The 14,169-nt window shown below is 45.5% G+C and overlaps 1 protein-coding gene across 2 annotated transcripts; it reads left to right on the top strand.

Moving 5' to 3' along the window:
* The first annotated feature begins 4,302 nt into the window (after positions 1-4,302).
* On the top strand, positions 4,303-13,862 carry LOC136286042 (regucalcin-like). 2 transcript variants are annotated; one of them, XM_066177481.1, is made up of 7 exons: positions 4,303-4,339; positions 7,632-7,800; positions 8,226-8,408; positions 9,631-9,846; positions 11,304-11,435; positions 12,048-12,202; positions 13,413-13,862. In XM_066177481.1, the coding sequence occupies exons 2-7, from the start codon at positions 7,635-7,637 to the stop codon at positions 13,461-13,463; spliced, it is 903 nt and encodes a 300-aa protein (XP_066033578.1). In that variant the 5' UTR covers positions 4,303-4,339; positions 7,632-7,634; the 3' UTR covers positions 13,464-13,862. The 2 variants fall into 2 exon arrangements, with proteins under 2 accessions (XP_066033578.1, XP_066033579.1); XM_066177482.1 differs by lacking the exon at positions 4,303-4,339 and adding an exon at positions 4,340-4,390.
* Positions 13,863-14,169: the final 307 nt, after the last annotated feature.

Raw genomic sequence — 14,169 nt, 5'->3', positions numbered from 1 at the left:
TTTCTCTCCAGGTAGCTCCAAGAATCAGCACGTAATGGTTTGCCATTTCTGCAGGCCTGTTGCAGTTAGTTTCTGATGTATCATCTTGTGTTGGCTGTGCCCTCCAGTGTGCAGTGTCTGACTCAGCTGCCCACCAAGGCCTCAGTACTGCTTTGGTCCTAGGGTTGAAAGATTATTTTGTGCACATTACTATTTCCCCTCTTTCAGTCATGCAGGGTTCTGTCTTGGCAGCTGGGGAAAAAAAAAAAGATTTAAGCAGCCCCACTTCAGTGTAGCTGAGCATGCGGCAGTGAAGCAAACTCTGCGCCTTGTTCTTTGGAGTGTCCATATCCTTCATTTTTTTTGTGCTACAAGGCAATCTAAAGGCACAACCTAAAATCTACTCAAGGCACAATATTGAGAAAGCTTGATTTGAGGCAGATGGTGAATGTGGCAAGTTTAGGGCTCTGATCTCACTGAAGTCATAAGGCTGGTGATACCTGCAGCTCAGGAGCCATGCTGTTGGCCTGGTGTGGTTGATCGCTAGTGGAAGACCCAGAGATGCAGCAGAAAAGTGGGCATAAACACCAATAAGCTCCCTCTGCCTCTGCTGTTGAGGATTTGTACCTGTGCTAACCCTCACACCACCGCACTGGCAGTAGGGTGACTGCCAGCACAACGCAAAAAACCAAGCCAATCTCTTTTATGTTGTTGCTGCATTGGAAAAGTAAGAGCAATGCTTGTACAGGCATGAAAAATTGGGTAAAAGATTTGTTTATCAGAGCTGGCCAGGAGGCAGCCATGAGACACAGGGAGGAGGACATGGCAGTTGGAGCCCCTCTTCCTCCATGCTGTGCATGGGTGGCACTGGGCAAATGTCTAAATAACACCTTGTTATTAATAACTTCTTTGTGCTTGCTTGTGTGAGAGCAGAGGCAGGTACAATAAGCTGCTGCAGACATTTCACAAATGAATGCCACCTCCCCCTCATGTAAAAGCACCTTCTCGGCTTTGCTACGCAGGTTTCGTGGGCCTCACATGAGCAGGAATAGCCAACTCTGCCAGGAGAGTTGCATTTCTAATGTTGCCGAAATGCCCTGGGAGCGCGTCTCAGGCAGCCTCCGGTGCAGAGGCTGTAGCTGCTTCCCGTGCCCCAGCCCCGAGGAGACCTAAATGGTGCTGCTGGCGTATTTTGACTGGAGTCCCATGACAGAGAGTGGGATCTGGCAAACTGGAGCTGAGCTGTTGCTGGTTCCCTCAGTTAGGAAGTCTTCCTGACTTTTGTTTAATCCCTCGCTTATTAATGGCGCTCACCTCTTTGATCAAAGACCAGCACTGATTTCAATTAGGGTTGAGCAAGAATTCAGTGACAGGAAAGGCTGTATCAGGAGGAGCAGCTGCTGTGCCCTGAAGGGTTTCTTCACCCTTATGACCAAAATCTATAGTCATAGGTGAAGCCTAGTGCTTCCTAACCAAGCTGGAGAAAGCTCTTGTAATCCTTTGCTGGCAAAGTAGCTCTGCTGAAATAAAAGCAGGCGGCACTGACTGCCTGGGGAACTCCAGTTCTTCTCATCTCGAGCACAAGGGAGGGACCAGGTTCTTCCTACAAAAGGGTGAAGCCACGAAAAGATAAGCTTTGGCTTCACTTTTGGACGACACTGTCAAGTGGAATATCGCTGGGGTGAGTAACTGTACCTGTATCTGCCTGGGGGTTTTAATACCTGTGTCTTTGTTATGTCTTTCCATGCCTGTATATCCAGGGAGGGCTCTCCCTCCAAGAGGAAGACAGCTGTAGAGGTACATAAAAAATTTTAAGAGATCAGGACAACCAAATAACAAGCAAAGTTGAGTTTCTAGAGCAATGAATGAGGGGATGGACCCTCAAGGGGAATAAGTAACACAAATATGTTTTGGGGAATTATGGGACAAAAAAGGGAAGCAATGGATTTACTAAATATTTGCAAAGCCACAAGAACAGATCCCAAGTTATTGTCTGAGCACATGCCTGTGGGGAGCAGAGGACAAGGACAATTATTTAAATACCACGTTATGTGGTGCGATAATGCCTTGATACTCTCCTGACTACTCTATGTTGGTAAAAACTAGGAACTATAAAAAGAAGCCATAAGAGATGCATCAGAGGACACCAAAGCAGTGGGAAAGGAGAGAGGAAGCCACACCAGAAGGAGACAAGTGGTTGGGTGTCAGCCAGAGGTACACAGGTGCATGGCTGCCTTTGGCCAACTCCACTAGAAACTTCTGCTTTGAAACCCGGCAACATCAGAAACAAGCAAAGTGCATGGCAGAGCCAGGCTCTTTATGTTGTGGAAACAATTAAAAGAATAGCTGGCTGGCTAGCAAATACATGCACCTGCTACTGCAGAGTTGCACCACTCATCAACAACACCCACAAAACCTTTGAGATGTGTCCCTTCCTAAAGTGACTGACTTCTGAAAAGGCAGGCATGGGGGACGTTGAAATGACAGAGTGGGAGGTGTGGTGTTTGTGTTGGTAGCCTAGAAGTGGTCAGGGTAGAAATAAGAGATGGTGCAAAATGTGGTAGGGGCATCCCCAGAGCATTTGCAGCCACATGAATAAATTCGAGAGATGTGTTCTGGTATAATTTTCCCAGCTGCTGTCTTTCCTGTGCCACTGATGATCCAGCATCTGTGCTGCTCACCCAGAAAGCTGCACGTTTGGTGTTTGCAGTTGTGGCAAGGTGAATTCTCTGTCCCTCTGCCTGACTTGGTTTTACTTTGCTACAGCCTGTGATGGGAAAGTTAGTCAGGTCACCAGAAGTGAAGAGCTATGTGGAAAATGTGGTTTTCTCCTCCAAAATCCATTTAGAGAAAATGCTTTGGGAAATATTTTGCAGAAAACAAGATAACTCATATTTTGCAGTCTTTTTTTTTCTTAGCTGAAAATTAATTTTCAGTGAAAATTATAATAAGCCAAAATTTTCCTTTGAATATATCTTTCAGCTGAAAATGATGTGAAAAAAACCCGCATATTGTTCTACTTGAACCTCCCTTCGAAGTTATCATCTAGGTTATAAAAAAGAAAGCAGAGAGTAACATGATATTTTTTCTGAGAGCAAGCAGAGACTGAGGGTTTGCGCTGATGGGATGAGCCATTAGAGGCCAAGGAAACCTCAGAAGCGTCCTCAAGGCACCCAGAATCACTTTGTCTGTAATACAGTGATTTTGGAAGGAGTTTGACTTGGAAATATCACTGGCTTTCTGCCGAGAAATATTTGAATTTGTCTCTGTCTTAGGGCTGTAATTTTTTAATCTCTGAATGTGGATTGATGGTGACTATGATAGAATAATACGTCTATCTTGTCTACCTGCTTATCAGAGAAGCATGTTCATCCTGTGAATCATTTGAACACCAAATGAAAAAGCTCATTAAAGTCTTTCATGAGTAAAGAAATGCATTGTTCCTGCATGCTGGACTGGGGCCAATTTCTCCCAAGTGGCTTCTGCCCTCCCTGACTGTGGCCCTGTCACCAAAACTCTGGTGGTCACTCTGGCTCACTGCCCAGCTTGGACTCTGTCCCCATGGCACACTGCCTTGTCCCCACCTTGCCGGCCCTGCCGTCACCTACCTCTGCTTAGCAGGGCTGGGTGGGAGAAGGCACTTGGTGTCTTCCACCTTTGCCTCCCACAGACAAAAAAGAAGGCAAAAGACAAAGAAGGAAGAAAATAAAAGCCAGGCAAGACATTGCCATCCTGCAGCATCCATGGTAATTGCTGAGACTCCCTGGTAAAAGTCCTTCCCTGTGTGTGCTGCAGGCAGCAGCTTGGAGCTCTTTGCCAAAGTGGGATCAGGATTTCCATGCTCAGGGTGAGGAGCCCTGTGACTTCACACACAAGAAGGCTGTGTCACAGCTGGGAGTAGGAGCCAAGCCTTAAAGATGATAATAGGCCTTAATCACAGCAATATTTTTTTCCTTATCAGAATACTACAAAACCCTCCCTTGCATCTTTCATTAACCTTCCCTTTTCAACACCCTAAATTTTGGAAGACTGGGCTAACCCTTGGGGCAACTGAATGGTGCAACGCCTCAGTCTCCCTCTCGTGCTCTCCTGACATGAGAAAAATACTGAGCAAGGATTTTTCCCTATCACATGTCCCGCTGCTGGCACTGCAAACCAGACCATTCAGAAAGGCTTTGGTCCCTGCCTCATCATTCATGTGACTGCTGACTGAATACAAAATGTAAAAGGTTACCTGCTCCATGCAGATAACATCAACGGGTGCACGTTTTTAACCGTCGCTGAAAACAGCAGCCAGTTTCATTGGACCAGTGCTGGAAAAGAGTCACCAACCCAGGTCTTGCAATATTTTCCTCAGCAGGTGCGTTGATGTGATGAACTGCAGAGTTTCGCAAAGGTGTCCTCCAGCTTGGTAAAGATATTCCGCTGTTTGACTGAGGGGAAAAGGGTTCTTAAAATTCTTTGGTTTGTGCAGATGGTTGCTTGGCTGTACATTAAAAGTTTTAGCTTTCTGCCTGCTTATTTGAAGGTTCAGTTTGATATTAAAAATGAAATTATGTGTGTTTGCAGGGGAAGGGGAGAGAGAGAGAGAGAGCAAAACAGCAAAAAAACTTTTAAGGCCAGTCATTCATTTGTATTTTACCTGTATCTTTTTAGGGGTTCTGAAAGGACCAACTTTTGTCCAGATGTTTTCAGAAGGAATGTGGACAGAGGTCTAGAAAGGCTATTTTCAAATAGTCACCAGAGAGAGGGTTTAGTTTCTAGAGCAGACTGCATGTTTTTACTTTACTATTTTATTCCTAACAGGAAATTTTTCTTATTGTCTCCAAATTCTGGTAACTTTTCCCAGTTAAACAGTTTAACAGTTTAACTTGGAAAATGTTTCAGTGACACCTGCCCATCCCTTTGTCTCCATAAGGGGTTTGACCATGAGTCCAGGAGGCCACAAAGCCGACAAAATGTTGGGAAGAGGATATAGGCAGGGTGGATGTGATGATTTTTTCTGCAAGGATTTTGCTTTGGGAGAATACAGAAGTATTTGGTGATTTTTGCTTGAAAGTTCTCATCTTTCCTTGCATGCTCATCTCTGATGGGTCAGTGCTGTGCACCAAGCAGGGTGCGAGGTGGCACAGAAAAAGGTGCCCAGGTGGCAGGATGCCTGGGGACTGATTATGCTGGGATATTTTGAACCAGCTTTTTGGGGGTCATTTCCTCATTTTTCTCTCTGAGACGCTGTATTTGGTGAAATGTTACTGCTGCATAGTTCCATGGGGTGTCAGCAGGGAGAGCATGGCAGGAAATGAGCAGAGCACTGAGCAGAGGGGGGGGCATGGACTGGACAAGACCAGTGCTGAGTCCCTCACAGCTTCTGGAGACTCTTTCGGAGGGCAATGCTGCCGCTTAGGGTTGGATGGTCCTTCCTGTTAAAAGCCTCCATTTTCAGCTGCTTGTAAAAATTAGTGAAACCTCAGCTCGCAAAACACAGACCTTCCCTTCTTAATTGCCCTCTTCTTAAAACAGGGAGGGGTGATGATGATTTGAGCCACAATATTCACCAGTATGGAAACCTCCACAGCTGGAGTGACACACAGGTGTTATTCCTTTGGCTGAGGGGATGGATGCTGTGGCTGAATATGCAGTCAGGGAAGGCGGATGTGCACTGAGGAGCCATGGGACAGGGCAGGTCTCTGCAGCATCGCTGGGGGAACAGGAGAGGGGGAAGCAGGCAGCTGGTGCAGGCAGGATGGTTTCTCCCCTGCCTATGCCTTGTGAAACAGCTGGCAGTAGCGTGATTGTGTACTCCTCATGCATCATGTAGGGTGGGTCTGTGAGCCAGTATTTCACCACAGTTTATCTGCCAGGCCGCTGTTTTGGTGTTGCAGAAGTTGGACAAGGGGGATGTAAATGCAGCAGCAGCTGGTGGGAAAAGAAAGGTTTAATAAGGCTTGGTTGGGTCAATGAAAGACCTGACAAGACAAATACACGCTGGCTGCTGCAGGTCTGGAGGCTTTCTGCCTCTGCAGGAACCGCACTGCTGCCGGGCCGCTGCCTAACTCTTGTTTTTCCACAGGGGTGAGAACAGCTCTGTGCTTTCCAGACAATGATACAATAAAGTCATCATTGTGTCTCCAAGCCTCGGGTCCCACATATGGCAGCCACATGACACAAAGCTTTAACCCACAAGAAACTCACTCCTCCAGCTCAAGCACTGTTTAACAGGTTTCTGGACGTTAAAACTTGGCATCTTGCTGTATATCCTCACTTATGCTTTAGACGCTATTGGCCTGTGTGGAACATCTTGCTGCCCAGCCTCTTGTGGCCAGTGTTTTTTGGAAGAGAGAAGGATGTATTTGATAGATGGATTGTTTGAAACTTACCTTGGTGGTGTGACTCATTGCAGGAAAGATCCCACATCCCTCAGCCCCGGCATTTCCTCTCACAGTGATTGACTGGCTCTTCCCACGGATTTTGAAGTGCATTAATGCTAATTAATGATCTGTAAACCTTATCACCAGCTCACCTACTAGGAAACAATACCCACTTGAAGACGGTAATCCCTCTAGGACTGATGTTGTGTCAGGGATTGGCTGCCTCCCAAGAATTATCTCCCAATCTGTGGAAAATTGTGCTGAGGCCAATGGGTGCAGCAGTGGGGGCGGCTCCATTAGGGGTGACCAAGGCAGTGAGTGGGTCTCTTTCTTTTGTAAGAGCTGAATGGTGGAGGTTATTGCTCACATCCCACCCCACAGCAAGGTCAGAGCAGGCTCAGCATCCCTGTTTTGGAGGACATCAGTGGGTACTCGACACAAACCTCATGGATTGTGCACCCTGTGTGGGTGTCAATCAGCTGTGGCCGGTAGACTGATATCCCTTCATGCACCCTGCTGCAATGGGGACAGGGCAGCCAGGGCATGAACAACTGCTGGAAGCAGACATATGGAATGGGAGCTTCACTGGTGGCTTTGGCCCCCCAAGCAGCAGCTGGGGTAGTTGCACCCCACAGCCTGGTATTGGGCAAAATTTGAAGTGTGCAGCAGGGGTTGCAGATGAAGCCGGGGCAGGGAGGGGGCTGATGAAGAGCAAAATGCTTAGAGGGAAAACAAAGCAGTAGAATTTCAAAGGCAGGAGGCTTCCTCAGTATTTGCATATTCTCACTGACTTGGTGTGGGAACAGGCTTTTGTTGTGCAGTGGCTTCTGTGGCGAAGTGGAGTCCGTGCTGTGGGTGTGTAAATGTCTTCCTATGGAGGAAGTCAATGCATCTGTGTAAATAGGGCAGAGCCTTGTTTTTCCACAACAAGATTTCTGACTCATAGGTGCTGGTGCCTTCTGATCCCTCCCTGTGGTCTGGGGGACCCTTAGGATCATGGATCCCCAGATAGCAGCTCGGCTCCAGCTCAGGGCCATAGCCCCAGCACTCCTGTGCTCCGTCAGCAGCTGTGGTTTAGGAAAGTTTTGGTAGGGGGAAGCTTTGGCACCTCAAGCTCAGTTCCAGCCATTAGGCCATGGAAATGTCCTAAGAAGCTCCTGAATTGCTTTGTCATGTGGGATTTGGAGTGCCTTGCTATTTACAATCTCTGCTTTTAAACATTGCATGCATGAAAAAAAATCACATGAGGGCTTTTAATTACATTCATTATTAACATCCCCTCAGACCATGTCTTCCTCCATCAAAATCGAGTCTGTTGTGAAGGAGAAGAACCGGATGGGAGAGTGCCCAGTCTGGGAAGAAAGGGAGAATGCACTTGTCTACGTAGACATCAACTCACAGAAAGTTTGCCGCTGGAGCCCAGTCACCAATGAGGTGCAGAGCGTGTCTGTGGGTAAGAGTCTGTACTCACTGCTTCATCCCGGGAGTCTTCTCTGTCTGTCCCATCCACCCCTCCTAGTAGGAGTCCTGCAGGTTGGGGGACTCTCTTACTTTCTATGGGACCACATCCCCTGTCTTCCTGCAATGTGTTGCTGAGCACAGTGTGGCCTAAGCCAGCTGAGCAGAGAGGACCATGCACATGTCGCCCCTGATAAGCCTAAATGGGAATGCATGTTTCGTTTGGGACCTGCAGAGGAAAAGGTACAGTCCTAATGGCTGTGCAATCCTAGAAGGTGGAAAGATCCATGGAACATAGAACCAGTGAGATGTGCTAACAATTCAGCTCAGCCTTTCCTGACCAGGGATGTCCCAGCCTCGGCGAGGGCTGGGTGATGGCCCCAGAGCTACCCTTCATCTTCTGCTCTCTCTCACCCACAGATGCCCGTGTTGGCTCAGTGGCTCTGCGGCAATGTGGGGGCTATGTCATTGCCCTGGGGACCAGGTTTGCCTTCCTGGACTGGGACACCCAGGCAGTCACCACCATCCTCGAGCTCGAGCAGGATAAACCCAACAACAGGTTCAATGATGGGAAAGTGGATCCAAAGGGGAGGTTTTTTGCTGGTAAGTTCCTGGCAGAAATTTCCCCTGGAGCAAAGGGAGACTAATTACAGTGTATTTTACATAAGGCATTTCATTCCCTGTCCTGTGAATGCTCTGCTTGGTTACTGCCCAGTGGAGGACAGGGGACTCCACATCTGACCTAGATGAGGTCAGATGCTGTTGACAAGGGCCATCTGACAGGAAGGCTCTCCTACATGGTGGATGGTGTTTTTCCAACAGCTGCCTTCATGGAAAAGTCAGTGAAAGGCTCATGTAGGTGGATTTTTTTTCTGGAGATGTAGAGAAGGATGCAGCAGCTTCTAGAGCAGAACATGAGCTGCAGCTTGCACTCTTTCTATGCAGCATCTCTTGGTTAGCCTATGAGAAACAAAGATGTGGGGGCAGATCCTTGGCCTCCTGAAGTCAAAAAGGAGGTTTAGGTTGTATATTATGTGAAAGGTCTTCACTCACAGGGTGGTCAGGCACTGAAACAGGCTCCTCAAGGAAGCGGTGATGGCACCAAGCCTGACAGAGCTCAAGAACTGTTTGGACAATGCTCTCAGGCACATGGTGTGCACCTGTATTTTAAGGTCACAGCCCATTTAAATCATGAAAGTAGCCCACAAAGAGCAACAACAAAAACAGCATATGGTGCCTGCCTGCATCTCGACTTTCACAGTGAGCAAAACCTCAACCCCCTGGCGTGTCCTGATGATCCTTTGGGTCTTTGATGTCCATGACTTAAACCTCATGGCAATGCAGAAACATCCTTTCATTGGCCAGGATCAGCTCTGTGGGAGGCAGCTGCTCCTGATCTGCTCCTTTTGCTCTTTCTCATCAATCTGACAGGACCTGTTATTCCCTTTCACCACAGGATTGTAGAATTGTAGAATCACAGAATGGTTTGGGTTGGAAGGGACCCTTAAAACCATCTGGTTCCAACCTCCCAGCTGTGGGCAGAGGCACCTTCCACTAGACCAGGTCACTCAAAGCTCCATCCAGCCTGGCCTTCAACATTTCCAAGCATGGGGCATCCATGGCTTCTCTGGGCAACCTGATCCTGTGCCTCACCACCCTCACAGCAAGGAATTTCTTCCTAAAAATCTTTTTAGGAAGAAAAGAAAAAAATTTCACCATTCTGTGACTCTCCCTGCTACATCTTGCTAACACTTAAAGGAGGTTTTTGATCAAACATGAGGAGCAAGCTTCTACTTTCTAACCAGTGCTCCCACTTCCATTTCAGGTACGATGGCTGAAGAGACAGCACCAGGGGTCCGAGCGAGGCGGCAAGGAGCTCTCTACACCCTCTTTCCTGACCATTCAGTAATAAAACAGTTAGACCAGTTGGACATCTCCAATGGTCTGGATTGGTCCCTGGACCACAGGACCTTCTTTCACATTGACAGCCTGTCATACGCTGTCCATGCCTTCAGCTATGATGTCCACACTGGAAAGATTGGTACGCATGCTTTTAAATTTGGCAACAAGTAGTGCTACTGCTCTGTCTTGCAGCAAGACCTAGGCCTGTGACATGCAGTGATTTATTTGACAGACGCAGTGATTTATTTGACAGGTCTCATATCTTCTGGCTACAACTTGTCAGTTGGCTGATAAACACCAGGTGTATTTGGTGAACAAACTTTTGACAGTCTTTCAGCTTACTTGCATCTGGAGAGATGCCTCATACTTGGACTTGTTCAGGGAGTTGCAGGAAGAAGCTATTTACACTGCATAATGAGAAAGAGCTTTTAGGACGGTATTTATTCTTGAGTGCCATCTACTGGAATTACTTTGACTGTACTAGGCTCCATAAATACACGTGGAGAACGTGCATGTATATATTTCACAGAAAGATATTCGGAGCATCAAGCTGTCATTGTGATGGAAGTTTCCCAGCCAAATTTCTAAAATTAAGATGTTTTCAAATTTAACTTAAATTCATTTTATGGATAAACATTTTTTTATTATATCTGCAAGGAAGAAAATTTAAGTGTAAGCAAAATGGATCTAACCCCATTTTAAAACTCTTTGAGATATTTTCATGCTGTATCAGCCTGATATCCTCCACAGGAATTTAAATGCCTGAAGTGCCTTTGTACTTAAAAGAGTGCAGACTTTGGGTGATCACAGATAAAAATCACACAAAGTAATTACATTCACTCAGATTTCATTTTGTTGAGACCATCTCCTTCTATAGATTTTAGGATATAAGATTTCAAAAGAAGATATAATGCAATTTCCCTCCTGCAAATATAAAACTGTAATATGTTTGAGCTTCCTAGGCTTGGCTTTATACCCACAGCTGTCTAATCATGGGCAGTGTAACGACCAGAAGGTGCTGGGTGGGTCAGAGCAGGTGGTCCACAGCCCATGGGCCCTGCTTCATGGACCAGACATGCTCACCAACGTATCTGCACTGCATCCATGGTGTCCAGGCTTAATCAAAACTGGTTGCTTTGTTGGCCATTAAGAAGTAAGGGTTTTGATCTTTAGCTAGGAGAGATTGCTTATCACCAACGTTTAAACCCAGGTAATTATTTATGTAACATATCCAAGCTGCCATGACCAATGAAAGTCCAGGAAAAGTTCTTGCACTTGCAGCTGTTGTGTTATGGCAGGCAGCAGGTGGGTTAACAAGAGAGATGGGGCATTTTGTTCTCTTTTCTTGGTAAAATTACAGGAACACTATCAGCACAATCCCAGACTGAAATGGCTGCGCTGGGGACTTGTCTCTGCCAGGGTGAATTAGGCTTTTAACACATCTGCAAAATGCAGGTGTGATGTACATTTTGCAGCATGCCTTTCTCACAGAAAATGAACTTAGCTGTTTGCAAGAGCGTGGAAGTTGTTGGACTGGGATCTGATACAGAATAGGTAGCTGCCCACATAATATCAGCTTTGTAACTCTTCCTGCAGCCTGCCCCAAGCTTTTGTACCATCTGGAAAAGGAGGAGCAAATGCCTGACGGGATGTGCATAGATGCAGAAGGGAAGCTCTGGGTGGCCTGTATTGATGGTGGCAGAGTCATTCGCATTGACCCAGAGACAGGTAAGGCCTCCACCAGTTTGTGCATGTCAATGTGAGGGGAATGGCAGCAGGAGGAATGGTTTGAATCTGAGATAAGGTGAAATTTGTTGCCCATTTCTGCCCCATGGGTTGCCAAGAACATCGCTGGCTCAGACTCTGATCGTGCAGAGTGCAGCTCCCTGTGCTGCCTCCCATTGTCAGGTACCCCTGCTCCCCTTGTTGGCTGATGAACTACACACCCTTTTTAATACCACTATCAAAGAAATCCCACAAAATGCTGCATATAAAAATCCTCAGTGTTGAAATGTTGTACTGGAAAATGTTTTAAGGAACAACATCCATCCCAGGCCAGGTGTTCCTGCCCTTCTTGACTTCACACACAATACTGCTTCATTTTGAGAAAAGGAAATGAAGCCTCACAGATGTGGGGGAGAGTCTGAAAAATAGTTAGAGAAGAGGCAGATGAAATAATTTGATTTCCCCACAAACTGTCCTTTAGGATATGGTCTCTGTCTGAAGGGGAGGTGCCTTCTGAGTAAATGTCACATCTGTGTCATGTGTACTGTTAGTACATTCATAATTACATGCTTCCTAAAAAATGAACATTAGAAAACAATTGCACATTTTTCCCAGGAAAAAGAATCCAAACTGTGAGGCTGCCTACTCCAAGGATCACCTCTTGCTGCTTCGGTGGAAAAGACTACTCAGAAATGTATGTGACTTCTGCATACGATGGACTGGACGAGGCCACCTTAGCCAAGGAACCTCATGCAGGAGAGATTTTCAAGGTGAGCAGAATTTCTTTCTTTCTTTCTGTACATCAGACCTGCCAAGCCTCATGTTCTGAGAGTGGCGTGGCCCCCCACTGGCCTTGCTCATCCCACTCACCTTAGGAGCTGCTCCAGGTACATTGCTTGTCCCCCAGCTAGGCCCAGCTGCTTTTGCAGAGCTGCTCAGGCACTTGGAAGGAACATTTGTAGAAATTACAAGTAATAGTGTTGATAGCTGGGTTGGCCAAAGCTGACTGGTCAGGATCTGAAGGCAGTGAGTGGGTATGGACCTGCTGTATGAAAAGTGTATTATTCTATAATATACTGCAAGGAATGCTTTTATCTCTTACTATATTTTAATCACTTTTGGAAAATTCAATTTTATTACTTCTCAGTTTTTAATTGTGCCAGGAAATCGAAATGCTTAGAGAACATATTTCTCTTTAAAAAATTAAATGTTTAAATTTACCCGGGCAAAATTTTGCATCTCAATCTGAAAACTTTTACGATTTTTTTTGTCCAATAAAAATTATTGCTACTTTTTAAAAAACCATCTTTGTCCAGGGCTCCTGAATCTGAAACTTGTTTCTCTCTTCATTTTTTTTTACTCCATTAGCAAAAAGCACATCAGGCGAATAAAATGCAGTTTATACTCAACAATTGCCATCAACACAAAACAAACTCTTTTATTGGTTTGGCCACAGGATGAAGACATGTTACAGGAGGAATGGAGATCTATTCTGGGATCTGGGACACTCCTGTTGAAAGCAGTGCTTAGAGCAGATTTCTCACGGCTGAGAACTGATATATTCAAGCAGCACAGTTTAGAAGCCCACAGGAGGATTAAATAAGCGTCTTTTTTGGTTTCGTTCTCCAGTTCCACAAGGGAATTGGTGTTTTCCAAACTCACATTTGTCTTGCACAAGCAAAGCATGTTAAAAATGATAGTGAATTGTTTTGAAGATAAGGACTACATGTAAAGGCCACAGATAACATTTAAACTAGCAAAATTATTGAGTAGTGCTTGATAATCTTGGTGATCCTAAAGAGTGTCAAAGAACTCCAAGTAATGACTCTTTTTGGGCTCCTCTTGAAGCAGGGGACCCTCCACGTAGTAGTCTGTTGCTATGATATTCGTTCTACAATGTTTGAATGTTTTCATGATACCCAGTTGGAGATCTATCTGTTTCCTTTCATTTATCTTTTAATTTTTATTTTTTCAAAACAGATAACAGGTCTGGGTGTGAAAGGGATCCCACAGAACTTCTATGCTGCTTGAACCTTGACACTAAAGAGCAAAGAAGAAATGCTTCCATACTGTGGTAACTCTGACCGGAAGAAGTCAAATGAGCTACACAATTTATTTGTGTGAAGATTTCTAAGCCCACATTTGTGAGTGTGCTTGTTTGGAGTTGAAGATATTTCTCCTTCTGTGGGCCTGTGGCTTGATGCAATAGGTTAGAGAGGTAAAGTTAATCTGTGTCACACCTTGATAGCTTTTGTGACTTCAGTAAACCTCTAAATGCTCAAGTGTAGTTTCGCTGAACTTTCTGATGACCAGCTCTGGATTTTCAAGTGTGTGCAGTTCCCAAAGCAGAATCTGACTCCTCATGTTACAGTGATGCACCAGCAACAATATGGCAGATTTTAATAAACATTTTAAGAGTGGTGTCTTGAACTGGACTGTTCCTCTGCTGCAGGATTCTGCTGAGGTTTTTTGTTGTTGTTTTTTTGTTTTTGGGTTGTTTTTTGGGGGTTGGTTTTTTGGGTTTTTTTTTGTTTTTTTGATGATCAGACCTATTTGTAGTATCCAGGTTCCATTTTTACATCCTCATTAGCCTTTTTCCAGGCTGTCCTGTCTTTAGGACACCACTTAGGCTGCTGAAAATAAACTATGCAACTATATTTAAAGAACTGCTTATAGATGTTTTTTCTCTGCATTCAGATGTTACCATGAAAACACTGACTGACCATACACAGTCAGT

Source organism: Chamaea fasciata, unplaced genomic scaffold, assembly GCF_029207755.1.
Source record: "Chamaea fasciata isolate MVZ Bird 193981 ecotype frontalis unplaced genomic scaffold, bChaFas1.0.hap1 SCAF_2, whole genome shotgun sequence".
Taxonomy (NCBI): domain Eukaryota; kingdom Metazoa; phylum Chordata; class Aves; order Passeriformes; family Sylviidae; genus Chamaea; species Chamaea fasciata.
This window is presented reverse-complemented; position numbering and strand designations above follow the sequence as displayed.

What these genes read in the sequence shown, in the direction of transcription:
- LOC136286042 (XM_066177481.1), top strand. Translation starts at nt 7,635, where the DNA reads ATGTCTTCCTCCATCAAAATCGAGTCTGTTGTGAAGGAGAAGAACCGG. An exon ending in AAAGGGGAGGTTTTTTGCTG is followed by an intron (nt 8,409 to 9,630) that starts GTAAGTTCCTGG and finishes CTTCCATTTCAG; the next exon opens with GTACGATGGCTGAAGAGACA. An exon ending in TGTCCACACTGGAAAGATTG is followed by an intron (nt 9,847 to 11,303) that starts GTACGCATGCTT and finishes CTCTTCCTGCAG; the next exon opens with CCTGCCCCAAGCTTTTGTAC.